We start from the raw sequence: 22,258 nt of genomic DNA, 5'->3' as shown, positions 1-22,258 counted from the left end.
TCTCCAGTGCGTCCTTTTAGCATTGTCCTCCTTACTACTGCCTGAAATTGTTTGTACTGAATCATATGTTGGAAGTTATGAGTTCTTTTAACCAGTTTAAATGCCTTATTTCTATTTCTCACTGCTTCCTTACAATTATCATTCCACCATGGTATTATTCTCTACTTTGTTCTTCCTTTACTTTCAGGAATGGGTTCTAATGCAGCTGATATTATACCTTGTTTTAATATGCGTCGAGTGTTTTTATGTCCATTCCATCACTGACCTGACTTAGATATCTATCACATTTTTCTGGAAATTTCTCCCAATTGGCTTTCTCAAGGATCCATTTCCCACCTGTATTCTCTGTGACCAATGAGGCAGAAATATTTATCTTGCACCAGATTGGGTAATGATCACTCCCTACAGTTCCTTCTTGGTACACTAACCAATCACACACTGATGCAATGGAGTTTGATACTAATGTAAGACTGCCATCATTTAGGCACACTAAATATTTCTCATCTAGCAACTCCTCTATTACCCGATCATTGATGTCTGTTCTGTCAGTCCCCCATAATACATTATGTCCTTTAAAATCACCACACCAAACAACATTACTACTATTCTGCCCTTCTATCTCCTCAAGCTTGTTTAACTCTAGTCTTTTGCATGGATTATAATAACTCACAATCACCAACTCTTTCCTTTCAGCCCACACCTTTACTACCATATACTCTTGTTCACTTCCTATACCTAGTATTCTATAAGGAATACCTTGCTTTACATAAGTTGCACATCTTCCTCCTCCCCCCTCTCTCCTGTCTGGCCTTACTGCCACATAACTATATAAAACAAAATCCAAATTAGGTTTTAACCAGGTCTCCTGGATACACACAATATCTGGCTTTTCTCTCCTACTAGCTATAAACTGCTTGAAATCTTGTCCATTAGCAATCAGGCTTCTTGCATTCCATTGAAGTAAAATTATTAGTAATATCAACCCACACATACTGTCTCCTGACTTGACTGTACCCTGAGTTCATTGTTTACTTCTTCCCATTTTAATCCTATTATATCCAAATGGCACTCTGCAGCTTTCACAATAATCTGAATCCTTTCAGTTTTAGATTTGATCTCATAAGTTGCGTTTACCACTCCTGCTATAAAGGTCACCAATTTCTTCTTCTCTATCCATGCATTCTTCTTATCTTGCCTTTCTTTAGCTGTCGCTTGCTCCTTACTACATCCTCCCTCATTCATTTTCTTCTGTCCTGCCAACTTGACTGCCTCAGCATATGACTGCTTCACCCTTATCTGCTGCACCTCTACCTCTTTTTTCAACACTTCACATCCCCAGTACGCTACACTATGGTTACCTCCACAATTACAGCACTTTGGTCTCACTTCCTCTCCACATTTTCCGTATTCATGTTCCCCACCACACCTTGCACATCTACTCTTTCCTTTGCACAGTTTGGCCACATGCCCAGACTCCTGGCAATTGAAACACCTCATAGGTTTTAATATATATTCTCTTACACTATCTTAGAAATCCAAAATAAAACTCCTTTGGAGGCACCTTATCCTCAAACTCTACCAGAACGGTTTCAGTCTCCCTTTTCTCTGCTCCCCTTGTCATTCTTTTCACACTCTTCACTGAACCATTCCTCACCCTCAAGTTCTCCACGAGCTCCTTCATATTAACACTGATGGGAACCCCGGATATCACTCCCTTGCAACCATTGACCCTTTGTGCTCCAACTCTTACAACCCTGGACACTTTGACTTTCCCAACATTAGTCACCTTTATTGCCTTCTCCATCTCCATCCTATCAGCAGGTTTCCATTTCCTAAAATTCTCACATGATTCACTTCCCCTACTTGCCCTCTGATGATTTTTGTTAGCTTAAGCGGATTGATTTTCTTTACTCCGCCTTCCCCCTCAAATCTTACCACTACATTTAGCAATTTTACCCTCAGGCCCTTCTCCTCAACTTCTCTTCCCTCATGTTCTGATCCACCTACATTAGACCCAACTCCTTTCTTTCACTTCTGACCCTTCACCTTCCTGTCCTTAGTCCCTCTCCCCACTCAAACTCCGTGCTGTTGCTGTCACCATCAGTCTCCCTCCCTACCATCCTATTCGAGTTTGCAAGGAACCGTGTACGAATATCGTTCCGGACCTATACAGGCCGTCGGTCAATATTCCCACAGAATGTCCCCCACAACACCCAGCAGTTCCAACGCCCCAGTCTCTCCACTGTCTGTCACTCACTCACTCACTCACTCACTCACTCACTCACTCACTCACTCACTCACTCACTCCCAGCCAATTCAAAAAACTGCTGTTTTTCGTTCATTATATTCTTGGGGGCCACTTTATTTGATTCACCTGTATGCCTGCTCATTAATGCAAATATCTAATCAGCCAATCATGCTGCAGCAAGTCAAAGCATAAAAGCATGCACACCTGGTCAAGCTGTTCAGTTATTGTTCAAACCAAACATCAGAATGGGGAAGAAGTGTGATCTAAGTGACTTTGACTGTGGAATGACTGTTGGTGCCAGACTTGATGGGTTGAGTATCTTAGAGGTTGCTATATTTCCTGGCATTTTCATGCGTAACAGACTCTAAAGTTTACAAAGAAAAGATGCCAAAAAAAAACATCAAGTGAGCAGCAGTTCTGTGGGCAAAACTACTACTCACTCAATGGTCAGAGAGGTCAGAGAAGAATGGCCAGGCTGGTTCAAGCTGACAGGAAGACAATAGTAACTCAAATAACCACATGGTATGCAGAACAGCATCTCTGAATGCACAACACGTCAAACCCTGAATTAGATAGGTTACAGCAACAGAAGAACAAGAACATACACTCAGTGGCCACTTTATTAGGTACAGGAGTTACCTAATAAAGTGGCACTGAGTGCATCAGTGAAATATAGACTAACATCAGGGTAAGAAAGTAGTTCAAATATATTGAATACCTTAAAATTAACTATTACTGATAAATTAAATGCCTGAAACATAACTTTACATAAAAAGAAAGCAAACTAAGTAAAATAAATGTGCATATTTCTCTGTTATTTTTCTTATGTATTTTTTATTATATTACATTAAATCTCTGTAGAAATTGTAGGGTAAACTTCAAAGAGCTGCAGACAAGACAGGCAGTATTGTAGAAAAGTACTATATACTACTCACTTATTGCAATGATTTGCCAAAATTGGAAGACTTAAACAACACTTAAATTATGTATATGGAGCATTTTAACGGTAAACTATTTTAAACCAATACACATCCGTTAGTGCAGCACACATGTACTGATTCGGTACAGTTATATGATTGCTTTGGTCTGCTGCAGCATCTATTGCAGGATAAGCTTGTCTAGGTGGCTAGGCAGCCAGCAATTCTAGGAGTGGCTGGGAGGGAGATCAGAAAGCCAAAATGAAAGACAAAGACCTTTGGACCCTACAGGCTTGACACTGTGAAATGTAATTCTTTCACTAAATTGCTTTTTAGTCAAGCTGTATTCTTACCCTTTTCTACTTGTCTTATCCTTATTCTAACATTTACAGCACTTCTGACAGTCAGCTTGCCCAAATCACAGTCTCAGGACTTTAGTTAGGAACAGGAGAATAATGGGAGTGGAGTTGCCCAGGAATTCACAAATCTGTAAAGGGAAACTATCAGGATTAATCCAGAAGCTAAGAATGGGAAGTTAGTGAGGTCAAACTGGGGAGGCACCACAGCATGACTAACAGTGAAAGCCTGCAACGGTAGGGTAGGCATTTACATTTGCAATTTTCCATTACAGTATTTGGTGAACTTTTCTGCAAACATCTACATAAATATATCCCCAAATCTTTCCATAAATTATACTTCAGAAAGATGCAATATTTATTCACATCAATATTAGCCCCCACCTCAAGCCATGAGCAAATATCCCGTTCATTCATTTGTTTGATTTTGGCTGCATCTGTAAATTCTTCCATCAGACAGTCCATTAGGTTCATTAGTGAACGTACTAATCCTATGTCAGCAGTAGGAGCTAGCTCCTATATGATGGAATGAAAAATTTAAAACATTGTTACTCATTATTAGCACTTGTATTGCACAATTTAAAATTACACAATTTAATTCATCTACCTTACTATGAATGCTTCATGACTTAAAGCTTGTCTTTTTGCTATTTTTATTTACCTTTTTTTGTAGTCTATTTGCCCTTGTTTGCCCTAGCTTCTGCTTTTGCACTCTTTCAGTTCTGCCCTTGAATTTCTACCCTGCTTAGGTTCCCATTAGCTCTGAAATTCTAGCTTAATTCCTCCCCAAGAGCAATCATCCTCAAAAAAATTTCAGTCCCAGTCCATTGAAATTGCAAATCAGTAAGGAAATCACAAGTTTTAGGGAAAAGACAGGGAAAGGGATGGGAGTATCAAATTATCTCTGATCATATTAAATTGTGAAAAAGGCTTGAAGGGCCGAATAGAAAGCAATTAAAATTGCAGATGCTACAACTGAAACAAAAAACAGAAATACTGGAAGAACTCAGCTGTCAAACAGATTCTGTATAAAGATAAACCAGTTAACTTTCAAGACCCTTCATTAGAACTGAGAAAGAAACAAAGCACACTGCTCTAAGTAACTGTGAAGGTGGATAGAGCAGTGGGTAGAACAAAGGGAATATCTTTGATAGATTGAAATTATGTTCAATTATTGAATAGATAGTTAATATCCTGAATGGCCCATTCCCCGTTTCTATAGTCTCAGGAAGCCTGCTGGGTGAAATGGGCTGTCTACTGAAAAATGATTGATTAATCCCAGTGTGCAACCTCCATACTGAGCAACTTCAATACTATCAAAATCATGTATTTACAGAAAATTGAAGCAATGATGAAAACTGCACTTCCTTTCTTTTGACTGTTCTGAATCAGTGCTGAGCAGAGTACGTCTCTAGATTTATGATGGTACACCACGAGGCCACAACCCCCATACCACGCAGCAAAACATTTCAAGCCAGTGAATCGAAAGGATAAGTTTCAAATAATATCTTAAAGTAGGAAGAGGGATAGAGAAGTGGAGAGTTTCAGAATCAGAATCAATGGTACATGTTGCGAAATTTGTTGTTTTGTGGCAGCAGTACATTTCAGTGCATAATAATTTTTACAATATAAATTACAATTAGAAAGATATATATATAATATTAAATTAAGTAAGCATTGCAATAAGAGAGCAAAAAAAGGATAGTGAGGTAGTGTTCATAGGCTCATACTCCATTCAAAAATCTGATGTAGGAGGGGAAGTAGCTATTTTTGAAACATTGAGTGTGTGTCTTCATGCTCCTGTACACCCTTCCTTGATGCTACCAATGAGAAGAGGGCACGTCCTGAGTGTTGGGGTTCCTTAATGATAGCTGGATCATTCATTTTGAAGGTGCCCTCGATCCTTGGGGGGTTGGGGGGGGGGGCTAGTGCTCATGTTGGACCTGGCTGAGTTTGCACCTTTCTGCAGCTTTTTTTGATCCATTCAGAGATGGTGACACGCAGGAACTTAAAACTGTTCACCTTTTCCACTGCTGGTCCCTCAGCTTCCCCTTCCTGAAGTCCACAATCAATTCCTTGGTCTTACTGACATTGTTATTGTGAACCACTCAACCAGATAATCCATCTCACTCCTGTATGCCTCCTTGTCACCTTCTGAAATTCTGCCAAGAATAGTTCTGTCATCGGCAAAATTATAGATGGTATTTGAGCTGTGCCTAGCAACACAGTCATGGGTGTGGAGACACATCCTTGAGATGCATCAGTGAGGAGGACATGTTATTTCCAATCCTCACCGACTGTGGCTTCCTGGTGAGGAAGTCAAGGGTCCAGTTGCAGAGAGAGGTACAGAGGTCCAGGTTTTGAAGCTTGTTGATTGGAAATGAGGGTATGATTGTGTTTAAAGCTGGGCTGTAATCAGTAAACAGCAGCCTGATATAGGTATTGCTATTGATTATGTGATCCAAGGCCGTGTGAAGAGCCAGTGAGATTGTATCTGCTGTAGACCTGTTGAGGCAATAGACAAATCGCAGTAGGTACAGGTCCTTGCTTAGGCAGGAGTTAATTCTGGCCTCAAAGCATTTCATCGCAGTAGATATGAGTGCAGCTGGGCGATAGTCATTGAGGAAGCTCAGCCTGCTCTTCTTGGGCACTGGTATGATCACTACCCTTTTGAAGCAGACAGGAACCTCCGACTGCAGAGTGAGAGATTGAGGATATCCTTGAACACTCCTGCAAGTCAGTTGACACAGGTTTACAATGCCCTACCAGGTACACCATCTGGGTTTGACACCTTGCAAAGGTCAACTTCTTGAAAGATGTTCTGATGTCAGCCTCCAAAACAGATCACAGGATTGCCAGAAGATGCAGGGATTTGTACAGGCGTAGTTTTAGTCTTCCTTTCGAAGTATGCATAAAAGGCATTCAGCTCATTTGGGAGTGAGGCATCATGGCCATTCCATAAGACTATGAGATACAGGAGCAGAATTAGGCTATTTGACCCAACTGAGTCTGCTCCACTATTTCATCATGGCTGATCCATTTTCCCTCTCAGCCCCAATCTCCTGCCTTCTCCCTGGAATCCCTTCATGCCCTGACTAATCAAGAATCTATCAACCTCTGCCTTAAAATCTACCCAATGACATGGCCTCCACAGTGGTCTATGGCAATAAATTCCACAGATTCACCACTCCGGCTAAAGAAATTCCTCCTCATCTCCATTTTAAAAAGACACCCCTCTATTCTGAGGCTGTGCTCCCTTGGTCTTAGACTCCCCCACCACAGAATACATCCTCTCCACGTCCATTCTACTGAGGCCATTCATGATGTTACATTTCACCTTGTAAGACATAAAGGCCTGCAAGCCCTGTCGGAGCTGACGTGCATCTGATTCCATCTCTAACTTCAATCAGAATTGTTTTATTGCTCTTAAAACAGCCTTCTGTAGGTCGCACTTGGACTCCTTGTATGATTTTGGATCATTGATCTTGAATGCCACAGATCTGACCCTCATCAGACTACAAATTTCCTGGTTCATCCACTGCTTTTAGTTTGGGTATACCTGGTATGTTCTCAAAGACCCACACTCATTCACATAGGCTCAGTGAAGTTGCTGACATCTGTGGCATATTCATTCAAATTCTAAGACAAGTCCCTGAATAGTGTCCAGTCCACCAACTCGAAGCAGTTCTGTAAGCGGTCCTCTGCCTCTCTTGACTTTAATGTACTTTCTTGATCCTCATCTCTAGTGCTGCAGTCTTTAGCCTCTGCTCACATTCCAGCAGTAGAAGTACAGCCAGGTGATCACAGTTTCCAAAGCATGGGCATGAGATGGCACAATAAGCGTTCTTGATGGTGGTATAACCGTGTTCAAGTGTTGGCTGCTCTGGTTGCAAAGGTGATATGTTGACTGTAGCTGTTCAGAGACTTCTTCAAGCTGGCCTGGTGGAAACCCCCCACAATGATAGGGAAGGAATCCAGGTGTACTGTTTCATGACTGCTGATTATGGCGCTCAGCTCCTCCAATGCGTGCCTGACATTGACCTGAGGTGGAATACATACTGCTACCAGGATGATGGCAGAAAACTCTCTTGGCAAATAAAATGGGCAAAATTTGACCACTAGATGTTCTGGGTTGGGTGAACAGGACTGAGACAGAATTGCCATATCTGTGCACCATGATGAGTTAATCATAAAGCATACTCCACTCCCTCTACCTTTAAAAGACTGAGCTGTCTTGTCTTTGTGAAGAATGATGAAGCTACCAGGCTGCAGTGCTGTGTCCAAAGTGGCAGAAGTAGGCCATGTTTCCATAAAGCGATGCAGTGGCTGATGTCCCTCTGTACTGCAACCTTGCTCTGAGATCATGAATTTTATTTTCCAGAGACTGTACATTCGCCAGCAGGATAGTCAGGAGTGGGGGTCTAAAGTCTCTGAGATTTAGGAGAAGCACTCCAGAGCTTGGAGCCTTGGTAGCTGAAAACACAGCTGCTAATGCAGACTGATTAAGTCTTGGAATTATAATAGAATGGCGTATCCACCTGAGATTGTCCTGCATACAGTATCAGTGCACACACCCCTCATACTAAAGTCTCTAGATGCACTTCAAACTCATCGTTTGTTAACTTGGTTATATCAAGCATAATCAATTTGCAGCTACTCCAGTTTATAAGCTTCCTTGAAGTTTGGTTGAAATCTTGTTTGTGCTACATTTACTGCAGCTTTCCACGTTAACTCCACTGGTACATTTTGTTTAATCTTTCACAAATTCCTGTGGAAACTTTGCCTAGTTGTCATAGGTCAGGCATAACTATTTATAGAGTAGATACACAAATTGAAGATGGCGAAATTTGCGCTGGGTAGTGATTATTAATTAGCTTGTTACCTTAGCTGCTTTTCGAATAAATTGGAGACAAACTGGCACCATTCTGTCAAACAATCCTTCAATTAATTCCTTGTGCATGGGCCTAACACCAGCGGGCATTTTATTCATCCAAGATACCATTACTGGCTTCCACCCCATCATAAGAGGTTCCATGTAAACCATGCCACATCTTGAAACCTGCAATTTAACATGAAGAAATTTTATTTTAAAAATATATAGAATGCAATCTAGCACTTAATCACAGTACATATCCAGAAATATTCTCAAACTACTATCATCCCTTTGTCTATGTTGGTCAGAAACGCACAGAAAGGTATCCTGAACTTCACTTCAAACAAAGTCAGTGAACTAGGAAAGGCACAGAGGAAAATCCTTACTATAATTTTGTCATTCATGTAAAGAAATTATTACAAAAGAATAGTTAAAATTTATTTCAAAAATATGCAAAATGGGTTATTTGGTCATTAGCACTAAATAGGAGTGATAGCAATAATGACCCTATGATTGTAAGGTTCTACCAGTGGCCAATGCTCATGTGCCTATTTAATGTTAGTGAACAAAGATAACATTTTCCACCAAGTATTTTTAGCCTCTAAATATTTCTACCTTCTATCAATAGCAATGAAACTGAAGTGATAATTCTGATAAAATGTGTTATGCTAAAGGTGAATTCCATATCTGGGTCGATGAAGGAAGGTACCCACAAGATTTGAAGGCTAGGAAATACTGCATTTTTTAATATGTAAATTTAACTTATTGAGTAGAACGTACTAGACACAAGTCCCAAGCATTCCAGTACTGGAAGGCACACTTTCTTAAAGCACGAGATTATGGAATCCAATTTATAGTTCCATTTAAATCTGATCTATGATTACTTACAGTGGCAGGTGAAGCAACCTCCAGATCCATTGGTTCAAACAGAAGGCTCATCTGGGGAGACATCTGAATAATTTCTCCACTCATCAGGCATAATTTCTTGTTATCATCCAACACAGTGTTCATATTCTCAATCCAGACTGCATCAACTGGTCCATCAAAGATTAACCATTTTCTATCTGGGGTCTATCAAACAAGTCATATTTTACGTAAGAAACTTAAATAAACTATTTAACTACAGCTGCTTTGAGAAAGTGCTGCAGGGCATTCTGAATGAAGATGAACAGGCATGGATGATAGTCCATATTCATTACCAACGATACAAATAGAAAGAGGAATCAGGTACTGAATGCAGTTTAGAGAACTAAGAAATGGGTTAAAAAGGAGGGCTCCGAAGGTACTATCTCCGAATTACTATCAATGCCATATGTTATTGAGTACAGAAATAGAAATCATGACATGACTGATGTATAGAAATTGTGTAGGAGGGAGGGCTTTATATTTCTGAGCAACTGAGGCCATTTCTGGTGCAAAAGGGAACTCTACAGGCAATACAGGTTCTACCTCCACCATTATCCATCCGCTTGTCTCCTTGTCCTTCCCTCATGTTACCTCCTTTCCCACCCATCATCTCCCTCTGGTGCTTATCCCGCCACCCCACCCCCCTTTTTTCCTTTCTCCCATGGCCTTCTGTCTCTTTCACCAATCAACTTCTTAGCTCTTTGCTTCATCCCTCCCCCTCCAAATTTCACCTATCGCCTGGTGTTTCTCTCTCCTCTCCCCCCACTTTCAAATCTGTTTCTCAGCAATTTTTCTCCAGTCCTGCTGAAGGGTTTTGGCCCAAAACGTGAACTGTGCTTTTTTCCATAGATGGTGCCTGGCATGCTGAGTTCCTCCAGCATTTGTGTCTGTTGCTTGGATTTCCAGCATCTGCAGATTTTCTCTTGTTATAGGTTCTACCTCAATGTGTGCATGACCTTGGGAAGTGGGAGAGGGGATGAAATTCTGAGGGTAGAATCATAAGCAGGAAAACTAAGATTGAAATAGATATTAAGGTTCAGAGTGTAGAACACTTTGGAGGGGGAAAGATGGCAGTGAGAAAGGGCAGCAATAAGAGTATTGCAAACAAACTATATCAGAAAGGGCTCACAAGCAATTACAAAAATTGCAATGTAACTGCAACTCTTCAAAACAGAAAACAATGATAAGATAAAATTAAAGGTTCTTTACATGAGTGAAAACAGCATTCATAACAAAACATAAAAGTCTGCTACACAAATAGGAATATGTTTCAATGGCTATTATACAAACTTAGTTGCGAGATAACCAAAGCTGGAAACAAGACACTCACAAGCATTTGAAGTTTCCAAAGGACAAACATAAAGGGAAAGGAGGTGGGAGAACTCTGTTAATAATGGCTGATATCACTGTGTTAATTAGGAATGATATTGTTTCAAAAGTTCAAGATTCAGAAACAGTTTGACCATAAGACAGAAGCAGATTTAGGTTATTCGGCCCTTAGACTCTGCTCTGCCATTCTATCATGGCTGATTTATTATCCCTCTCAACACCACTTGCCTGCCTCCTCCCCATAACCGTTGATGCCCTGACTAATCAAGAACCTATCAAGTTCCACTTCAAATATACCCACTGATTTGGCCTCCACAGCGGTCGAGGTAATGATTTTCACAGATTCACCACCCTTTGGAAGAAGAAATTCCACCTCATCTCTGCTCCAAGTTCTTGTATTCTAAGGCTGTGCTCTCTGGTCCTAGACTCTCCCACTATGTGAAACATCCTTTCCATGTCCACTCTGTCTATGTCCTTCAATACTCAATAGGTTTCAATAAGATTTCTCCCACCCATTCTTCCAAATTCCAGCAAGTTCAGGCCCAATACCATCAAACACTCCCCATATATTAATTGCTTCATTACCAGGATCATTCTCAGGAACATCTTCTGGACACTCTTCAATGGCAGCACACCTTTTTTTTAAAATGAGGGGTCCAAAACTGTTCACAGTACTCCAAGTGTGGTCTAATTCAGGGGTCCCCAACCGTTTGCGCACCGCGGACCGGTTTAATTTTGACAATATTCTTGTGGACCTCGCGTGTGTTCAAGTTCAACAGTGGGCATGACAGGGAATGAAGAAAGGTGCAGCTGACTCATATCGGTTCATATCGCCAGATCATATCGTTTCCTTGCAGCCTGGTACCAGTCCACTGCCCAGTGGTTGGGGACCACCGGCCTAACTGATAGCTTATAAAGTTTCAGCATTACATCCTTGCTTTTATATACTAGTCCTCTCGAAATGAATGCTAACATTGCATTTGCCTTGCTCACCATCAACTCAATCTGCAAATTAACATTAAGGGAATCCCACACAAGGACTCCCAAGTCCCTTTGCACCTCTGATTTCTGAATTTGCTCCCCATTTATAAAATCGTCTCCAACCTATTCCTTCTACCAATGTGCATAACCATAAATTACCCAACACTATATTCAATCTGTCATTTCTCTGCTTTTTCTTCTAATCCATCTCCTTCTGCAGAATCCCTGCTTCCTCAACACTACCGTCCACCATAGCCTATTTTTGTATCATCTGCAAGACTTGGAGAAAAGAAATAATAACAGTAAAAGGAGTAGTGGGGGTGACAAATATGTCAGTTAATAGTGACTACACAAGAAGATAATAACCCTATGCAACTTTAATCATGATATAGTTGAACAAATTAAAGAAACAAAGCTAATTTTAAGATATGGGATGTTTCAAAGCAGAATATCGAGGAAACAACCAGAAAGCAAGCTATTTTAGATCTTGTATTATCGAACAATACAGGGATAATTAATGATGTAACAGTAAAGGATTGTCCAGGAAAGAGTACCTTTTAGCATAATTGGTACTCCTATGGCAGAATTTCAGACATAATTAGAGAATAAGAAATTTGTGACGGACTAAAGAAGTTAATAATGGTATCAAATTGAAAACAAAATCATTCAATGTTTCAAAAACAACAGAGGATTGGAAATACTTCCAGAAAACAGAAAAGAATGAGAAACAAATTAAAGACGATGAGAGTAAACTAGAAAAAGCATATAAACAGTAAAAGTTTCTTCAGGTACTTAAAAAAGGACTTGTTCAAGTAAATATTGGTCCTCCAAAGGACGTGACTGGTGAGGGGGTAATGGGAAACAGAGAAACAACTGAGATTCTAAATAATGTTTTTAGATTGCTCTTGAAAGTAAAAGACACTGAAAACATCCCAATAATAAAAAGTGTTCAAGGACCATTGGATGGGAGGAATTTATAATAATCTCCATCTTTGAGAGAAAGTACTATTCAAACTAATGGGGTTAAAATGCCAACAAAACCCTAGACCAGATGGCCTTCAAACCAGGATTTCAAAGGAAGTGACTAAAATTCCCAGGATACTGGAAAATTGGAAAAGACAAAACCACTATTCAAGGAAAGAACACAGAAAGCAGAAAACCATTGGCCAGGACACAATAAACCTCCAAAGGAATGAAAATGGGTTCAATTAATGGGCAAGAAGTCGGCAGATGGAAAAGTGTCAGGATATCCACTTTGAAGGAAGAGTGAAAATGTAAATCATTATTCAAATTAAAAGGAGTGAAACAACAAAATAACTTGGTACAAAAGGATCTGTGGTTTACTCCATCCATACAGAATCATTGGGCAGCATGGCTCAAAGGGTTAGAACAGCCTATTCTGCATTGTATCTCAATAGGTAGAGAGGTTAATAATAATAGATAAATAAATACATGCATAATATAGACCACACACAGCAACTTGACTTCAACAAGTCTCCATTAATAAATTCCACGGGTTCATCACATTCTGCATGAAGATAACTCTGCTCATCCCATTGCTCAATCTCCTGTCCTGTAACCTGAGGTTCATTCTAAACAATTCTGGTGAAAGTCAATTAGATCACCTTTCATTCTTCTGAGCTCTTCTCAGCACAAGCCTAACCAGCCTAATGCTTTCTCAGATGGCAGACGCAACGTCACAATAATCTGCGCTGCATTTATTCTCCACAATACTCCTGGTATAATTTCACCAAGGCCCAGTGTAACTGCAACAAGATATCCTTGTTCTTTAACTCAAACCTTCTTTTAATTGCCCTTTGCCTTAAATGCTAGCAGCACCTAGAAGTTTACTTTCAATAAGAACTTCGTGTAACTTTATGCATCAACCTTTACTAATTTAACACAATTGAAATAACATATTGTCGATGCTTTCCAAGTAGATAACTTCCATCCACATTATATTGCATCTGCCTTGCCTTGCTTTCTATTCAATTTGTTTGAGTCACCTTAAAATCTCTGCAAGCTCAATTTCTTATCACATCTAATTTAGTGCTGATAACAAATTTTTAAAGTATTGCATTCTATTCCCTCATCTAGATATTTTATATATATTGTGAATAGTTGAGGCTCAAGCATTGATCCATGTGGTACCAAACTAGTTATTACCTGCCACCAAAAAAAATTCCTACTACTTGCTTTCCGCTTGTTAACCAACTTTCAATCCAATTCAACCCATTCCAATATATTACACCAATATCATGATCTTTCATTTTACATACTATCCTTTTATATAGGACTTTATCAAACACCAAATACACCATACTACAGATTTTTCCTCACTTAGTCTACTAGTGGCAGCCTCAAACAGCACCAACAGATCTGACAGGTTCTATTGCCCTTTCAGAAATCCATGTTGACTTTGTCTCATCCCATATTTCGGTCATTTCATTCTTTATAATTGATTTGAGTATATTTCTCACTATTGACATTAAACTAATCAATCTGCAGTTTCTTATTTTCTCTCTTGCAAGTATTTTAAATGGTGGTGCATATTTGCCATCCTCCAAATGACAGGTAATTTTTACTGATCTATAGACATCTGGAAAATGACAACCAATGCATCCAATATTTCCCAGCACCCTCCTTTCATACTTAGGGATGCAAATTATCAGGCTTTGGTAATTTTTTTTAGCTTTAAATATCTTTAACTATACCAGCACTATTTTCTTACCAACACTATTTCCTTTAGTTCCTTAACTTCATTAGATTGTTGGCTCCCTCAGGCTACGTCCACATTAGTCCGGATAAATCCATAACTGAAACTTTTTCTCTTCGTTTTGACCCTCCATCCACATTGAAACGGTGTTTTCCTCCCCCGAAAATGGAGCTTTTCAGAAATGCTCTCCAGAGTGAATAAATCTGAAAACGCCTAATATCCGGCATAGTGTGTATGGGGTAACTGGCTATTTTTAAAACCGCTGTCATGACATGCCAGAAAAAATGGTGGCAGCAGCACAGCATTTCATTGTTTTCTTGAACGCATCCTTCAACACCACAACAATATCTGACAATAGATGTGTAACAGCCTAATGTAACATTGTATGGAAATATAAGATAACACTGATGCAGACATGTTTTATACATTTAACAAGGTGCTTTATTAATGTATTGCTTGTGCAAACGTTCAATACATGCAATTGTCACTTTTGCCCAGTAACTTGTTTTTTTGCACATGTTAAATACAGCAAAATAATACACAAAGCCATGGCAAGAGTAAAGGCAAACAAATGAGGTAACAGCAAATTTCACTTTTGCCCAGTAACAAGCCTTATTGCATTTAATTGTAGCTGTCGTCCCTTTCATCAGTATGGCTATAGGAAATGTTTCTGGACAAACGCGCACCAAGTCTTTTGTTTGGCAATTTCCTTTTAAGTTTTTCTAGTCTGTAACTGAACAAACGCTACTAAGTATACCGTTTCCTCTTCGCTTGTTTTCTGTGTGTCCTGCGCATGCCCAGTAGGAGGAGATTCGCCCAAATACCCATTTTAATGTGGACAGAGATTAAGAATCAAGAAAAATAGTCCTCAGTGAGGCTTTTTCGGTGAGACAGAACCAAAATATCCACTTAATTGCTCTGCCTATTATAAATTCTCCTGTTTTTGACATACACTTGACTTCACTAATCTTTTTCTAATTTCAGATTTGTAGAAGAGTTTACATTTATGTTCCCTGCAAGTTTATTCTCATATTGTATTTCTACTGGCATTATCAACTTCTTTGTTCTTTTTGACTGACATCTGAACTATTTCCAATGATCTAGTTTGCTATTTTGTCTTGTAATCTAATTACTTATCTTTGGATGTTTAATTCTGTCCTTCATTTTTGTTAGCAATGGTTTCAATGGATTTCATTCTGCATTTTCATGCCAGGCAGTTGTCATATATTCAAACAAAGTCTGCCCTTCAGTGGTTATTATGTAAAGGTACACAAGACAGCCAAGAGTATAGAAATACAAATACCAGAATATTTTTACTTGAAATATTCAGAGGGATAGGATATGGGTTGAAACTGGTAAAGGGCTAATTTCAGACATCAAACAACTTTTCTTCACATAGAGAGCAATCAACAAATAGGGATCTTGAGTTGGATACTGGGCAGGCAAACATTTGAGAAATAACTACCAATAAGTTAGAACACACTGTAGAACAGTACAGCACAATATCGGCCATTCAGTCCACACAGTTGTGCTAACCTTTTAACCTACTCTAAGATGAATCTAACACTTCCCTCCCACGTAGCCTTGATTTTTCCTTCATCCAATAGGCATCCGTTAGCCTTGTGAGACCATGGATCTGTGCCTTGGAATGTTTTCCAGGGCGCAGGCCTGGACAAGGTTGTATGGAAGTCCGGCAGTTGCCCATGCTGCAAGTCTCCCCTCTCCATGCCACCGACGTTGTCCAAGGGAAGGACATTAGGACCCATACAGCTTGACACCGGTGTCATCGCAGAGCAATAGGTGGTTAATTGCCTTGCTCAAGGACACAACACGCTGCCTCAGCTGAGGCTCGAACTAGTGACCGACACCTTAACCACTTGGCTATGTACCGAAATAAAAGTCTCTTAAATGTCCCTAACCACTACTCTACCACCACCCCGGCAGTGCTTTCCAGACTCTCACTACTATGTAAAACAAAACACAGCTCTGACAACCATCCCCATACATTCCTTCAGTCACCTAAAAATTATGCCCCCTAAACTATTTTGGGAAGTGCTGTTCTTGTAAAGCTTGCTAAGTCTGTATAAGTTTACATATTTATCTGTGTAACAGGATGACTCATGGAATGTAAATTATCCACCAGGAGCACTACAGGTTGGTCATTTCATTTGGAATAGATGGATTGAATGGTTATCATCAGCTACAGGTAAATTTTATAACTGTGTTTCTGCTGTGTACATACATCTATTGATGCTTCTGGACACATCTTCAGTGATGTTCCTGGAATCATTGTGTGTTTTGGGTCTTTCAACATCATACAACCTCCTCCAGGTGACCCATCCGGTGCTGATCAGACCCCAGCTTGTGTCCAGATGGCTAGCTACTTATGACTCCATGGCTCCCCTCTTTTGAGCCACAGCCATCTTGAGGCCCTCTCTGCCGCATCAGTGATACTGCAGATGGCTCTCCTCTTCCTCTCTCCCTCAATGCCCAAAATGCTGAATGCTCTAACTAAAGAGCGGGCTACAAATCCCCTACAACCAACCTCCACTGGGAGACACCTCGCTCTCCATCCAGCCTGCTGACAGTTGTTGACCAGTCCTGCGTACTTGGAGAGCTTCCTTTCAAAGGCCTCTTCCAGGCTATCTTCCCATGGGACTGTCAGCTCCAGCAGCACCACTTGCTTAGTAGACTCAGACACCAGGACAATGTCTGGTCGCAGGGTGGTGGCTGCGATATGGTTGGGGAACTTCAGCTGCCCTTCGAGATCCACCAACAGCTGCCAGTCCCTTGCAGAGGTCAGAATGCCTGCAGATGTTCTTTTGGCAGGTATTGGCTGCTCCCCAGCTCTGACAAAGGCAATGGTCTGCTTGGAGGGTCAGGACCGCTTCGCCCACTCAACTCCTGTGCTGACGGCTTCAGCGATGGTCTTCAGGACCTGATTATGCCTCCACCTGTACCGTCCCTCACCAAGTGCCCTTGCACAGCCGCTGAGGATGTGTTCCAGGGTTCCTTGCTTGGAGCACAGTGGGCACGCAAATGACTCTGCCTTGCCCCATGTGTGCAGGTTTGATGGGCTTGGAAGCACATCGTACACTGCCTGGATGAGAAATTGGATGCGGTGTGGTTCGGCTTTCCAAAGATCAGCCCAATGAAGAACAAACATTATGTGATTCATTGACGGTGTCAAATGGTTTTTGTGGAATATCAATGATCAGTCTCACAGCCGTTTTCAATAATATAGTTTGACATATTTTCCAGTGAAATATATGTCTACAAGTGATTTCAATAACAAAGATACTTTCAGTTTAGGTCAGATGGTTGTAGGTTTGTCTTACTTCAAAAACTTTCATGGCCAGACTGAGAAATTATACTGCTAATTTTGTGTGTTCGTTTTTTGTTTTGTTTTGAATGAGCTGGTTTATCTGAGGCTCCAGCTGTGTTCTCAAATGGATGTAAATTGTATTATTATTCTATTGAAAGAAGTGCAGAAAAATCACATCAGTACCTATTTATTTCTCAACTTACGTTTCTCAAATACCTAATCTAATCATTAATATTTTGCTGTTCCAGGTATTGGGCCAGTCTTTCTCAAATTTCTTGCCCTGGAGGAACCCTTGAAATAATTTTCAGGTCTCAGGAAACCCCTGCATAAAAATTATTATATCTACAGCTCACAGGATGTTAGCGTTATCAGTCAGTTGTAGATATAATAATCCAAAAATAATTGTCAATGCTCTTTTGAGTAGAGAATGAATTTTTGGCCAACCTTTCTTGAAAAAAAAACAGATAGTTAAGCTTAGCTTACCTTTCTTGAAATTATTCTCTTCCTTTCCTTTTTATAAATTTTAGAAACTCATAAGGCAAACATAATATATTTCTCAATTCTGGGTTAAACCTGAGATAAACACACACAGATTTCAACTTCAACTGAAATGAGCAATTTCTATCCTTACTCTTGATGCTTGTTAAACAAGAAAAAGCTTACACATGTATATAAGAAGTTGAAAGCTACAACAAAACGTTCATTGCTTTCTGATGAATGGCAGGATACTCTTCTTTCATAGGAATCCAGAACTTGTCCAGGGGCAGGTCAGTAAATCTCATCTTGATTGCATGATCAGAAAGCAGGCACAAAGTTCTTCCTCTTCTCTCAAAGTCAAGTTCTCAGGTTGAGCAGAAGATTCAGGTGACGTCCACACTACGCCGGATAATTTTGAAAGCAAAGCTTTTTCTCTTTGTTTTGACCCTCCATCCACACTGAACCGGTGCTTTCATCCCCTGAAAACGGAGATTTTCAAAAACACTCTCCAGAGGGTGGAAGTTTGAAAATGATTGTTTCATGTTGTAGTGTGTACGGGTTATACGGAGAGGTTTTAAAACGTTGTCATGACAACACAACAACAATGTTTTTTTCTGCTTCTGCTTGGTGCTGCGCAAGCATTGCTGGACGGCCGTTCTTGGTTCTTGATCCTCCAAAATATTCCGCATGGAATTTAAACTGGGGGTGGTTTTCAAGCTGGTCCCCTCGGTTTCTCTGTTTGCATCTTCTGTTCTTCTGCCCGTACCCTCCGGTCTCCCAGTCTGCGGTGGTCATACCCTTGATCTCCTGTACCCCGGGGTCTCCAAGCCGGCACTGTCGCTGACTGACCATCGCTGTTATAATGCGCAGTCGGTGTGAACAACGTGAGAGTTAAATTGTAAAGTGAGCTTTTTTGACTAGATCCCCTAAGTTGATTTGGTTGAGTCTATCTTTAAAAGTATTAATGTCTGAAATACTGTGCAGGTCTGGCGGCAGAAGATTCCACTCACTTGTTGATCTTGGGTAGAGGACGGCTTCATGTGTGTGTTGTTTACTTTATTGTCTACGTTAATAGTTTGTTTGGAATTAAACATCCCTACTGCTTTACTGACTTTGTAGTCGTTTGTAACTCACAGAAACAGCTCGACCTCATTGTCTGTCTAAATGGAGAAGTCCGGTCTGATTTTTCCAGCGGAGATTTTCTTTGTATTCCTCGAAGATGTTGTTGAAAACTTTCTTTCGCTGTTGTTCTTGGTACTCTGGTTTTATTCTATGGAAATAGCACAACGCTGCCGTGGAAATGTAAATATTATACTGTTTCCTCTTTGCTTGTTTTCTGTAGATGTGTCTGCGTATGTCCAGTAGAAGTAGATTCACCCAACTATCCGTTTTGGTGTGGACAGAGATATTTTGAAAAACACGTAGTGTGGACGCTTGTCGTTTTTACTCGAAACCGGCGTTTTCAAAATTATCCGGCGCAGTGTGGACGTAGCCTCAGAGAAAGGGTCCCTTACCCAGTCATACACTTGTGTTGAAAGAGAGAAAAGATACTCTTCAATTTTCTTCTGCAGTTCTTCCAGGTGGTTTTTAATGACTCGAGATTTTCTGATATCCTTCTCAAGCCAAGCAGCAGTGGAAACATTTCAAGGTTTCCTTTCATAACATGGTTTTTCCAAAAATTCAGTTTCCTTTACATCCAAGAATCTTGTCACCTGAAGTCAAAACTAGTTCTCCAGGGCCTTGCAGAGACTTGGTCAACTGGTTCACAAGATTAAAAATGTCTCTTAAGTAGGTTAGTTTCTGCAGCCATTCTTGATCTTCAAAGCACTTGCCAATATCTGGCCTAGTATTTTCTGGAAAGTACACCTTTCAGCTCAAACACCCTGTTGAGAACTCTTCCTCTTTTTGTGTCCGTTGATGTAGTAATGCAGTAAAATGACCAGAAAATTGTAGTTCTTCCTCATTAATCTTATCAGAATTGTCTGCAGGCCTAGGCCTAGAATCCCCCTCTTCCATCTCACACCTCCTCCTCAAAAAACACCACACTGGGCCATCTTTAGAATGAAAATTTTCCTCCAGTTTTCTACTACATTGGTAGCTTGTTCCATAAGTTAATTGGTGGTGCATAAAGGGAAGTTAGGGGAGATAGTTCAGAAGGGAGAGGCTGACGTCACAACCCAAGTTGAGCGAGTCCATTCAAGGCTCAGAAAACGGACTTCATGCTTCTCATTAGCCTACCATCCTCCCCTCCGTGCAATATAGCACTCACTAATTATCAACAGCCTCCCCTATCTTACATGAAAAACTGAAAATGATCTCAGTAAACACGGTCCTAATATGCACTGCAATACTGAGCTGAGAAACCCCTAACGAGATTGCTAACGGGGCTGCTCAGTCAATGCTCAACCACTGCGAACGCCAGCACTGCACATTGCGTGAAATTCAAAAACTGCTTTTTTTAAAATTGCGATCTCTCACAGAATGCTTAGCGACCTCTCATGGAACCCTAGGGTTCTGTGGAACCCCGGCTGAAAAACTCTGTACTAGGCAATGTGCAAATTGCTATTCCACTTTCTTCATGATAATAGTGGATGCATTTAAAAAAATAAATCATTGGCTGCACAGTGCTTGGTGTGTTCCATGAGTTGTTAAAGGAAACTAGAGAAATACAAGTTATATTTTGCTCTTCTATATAAAAAAAAACTAATGCGCGCAAGCCAAATACTTCTAATCTTTTGTTCAAGGAATTTTATGTGTTTCTCCATGTCATAGTATGTGTAATATTTTTGTATAGCTGAAAATTAACGTAATTCACAAATACTTACAGAAGAAACTGCAAAGGCTCTGTAGCTAACAGCCAGTATTCCATCTGACCATTCATGCGAGACTTTATCAAATTGGCCATACAGTTGACCCATAGTAATGGCTTTAGGATTAATCACCGTAATCTGAACTTTGTTTTCCTCCATTAGCCCCTAGGCAAAAGATAATTAACACATTTTATGGAATATTTGTTAGAAATAATTATAAAAAGCAGCATTTCTAAATGAATAATTAATTGTGTGCTAGTTTAAAAAAGTATAAAATGGCTTGACTGGATATGCAGTGCATTACCAAGACATTAATGAAAGAAAATGTAACCACACATAAAAAAACATCAAGCCCCTGTTTCTCACGTCTTAGCTCTTGGCCCATGGACTAAGGCATATCAAGTATTCTTCTAGGTATTTTTTTAAATGATAATGATTTCTGCCTGTCCCTCCCCTTCAGGCAATAAGTCCCAAAACACAAGCACCCCGATGAAAATGTTTTTTCCCATCTTTCATAATTAACTTCCTTTGAATTCAAGCCCCTTAATTAGTGACCTCTCTGATCAGGCGTCTCATCACTTTGTCCACAAGTCTAATCTTTACATACATTTGAATTAATCAATCCTTGGCCTTCTTTGTTCCAAATAAAGCAAAATTAACCCTCTCTCATTAAGAATAATATTGTACCTCATAGTAACTTCCCAAATATCACCATTTGTATCCTCTCTTCAAAGCCATGCTTCCCAAAATGTAACAACTGGAAATATACACTGCAGTGTAACAAATAAACCTGTATTTACTATGAGATCCCTGCTGTTAGATTGTGCACCTCAGCAATAAAGGGAAGCTTTCGGTATGCTTCCTTAACCATTTAACTAAGTACTTCAAGAATATGTTAAAATGCTTTACAACCTACCTCACTCTCTCATCACCTGCTGAAACAGTATCTGATCACTTACTGAATATTTCTTTGCCATATCTGCCTTTTCTAAATGTATCACACTTTTCTGAATTGAATTCTATTTGCCACATCTGCCTCAGCCCAATTGATAACTTCCTACAGCTTTCTTCTTCTGTAATAACCATATGGACAATTTTAGTACTGCTGTCTCCAATATTCATGCCCATGTCATTAATATATTCCATTAATAGAAAGGGATCTAGCAACAAGCCCTATAAAACCTCAATGCAAATAGCCTCCTTATCACTAAATACTTGTTGATCATTACCTTTATCATCTTGCCACTGAGCTGATTTTGATGACTTTGCCACTTTCCTTTAATTCTATTTTATTTTATTTTTCTGAGCATTCTTCTATGT

General features: G+C 40.0%; 1 protein-coding gene across 1 annotated transcript in view; it reads right to left on the bottom strand.

Annotated features, from left to right (window-relative positions):
• Positions 1 to 22,258, bottom strand: part of dnah7 (dynein, axonemal, heavy chain 7) — a 288,894-nt gene that overhangs the window by 154,878 nt on the left and 111,758 nt on the right. The window contains exons 30-33 of the mRNA XM_063051959.1: positions 20,954 to 21,103; positions 9,283 to 9,465; positions 8,404 to 8,580; positions 3,906 to 4,037 (exon numbers count right to left, since the gene is read on the bottom strand). Of these exons, the coding sequence (XP_062908029.1) occupies positions 3,906 to 4,037; positions 8,404 to 8,580; positions 9,283 to 9,465; positions 20,954 to 21,103 (642 nt within the window). The remainder of the gene's footprint in view (positions 1 to 3,905; positions 4,038 to 8,403; positions 8,581 to 9,282; positions 9,466 to 20,953; positions 21,104 to 22,258) is intronic.

This window comes from Mobula hypostoma, chromosome 6 (assembly GCF_963921235.1).
Source record: "Mobula hypostoma chromosome 6, sMobHyp1.1, whole genome shotgun sequence".
Taxonomy (NCBI): Eukaryota; Metazoa; Chordata; class Chondrichthyes; order Myliobatiformes; family Myliobatidae; genus Mobula; species Mobula hypostoma.
Note: the sequence above shows the minus strand (reverse complement) of the source record. Positions and strands in the feature narration are given on the sequence as shown.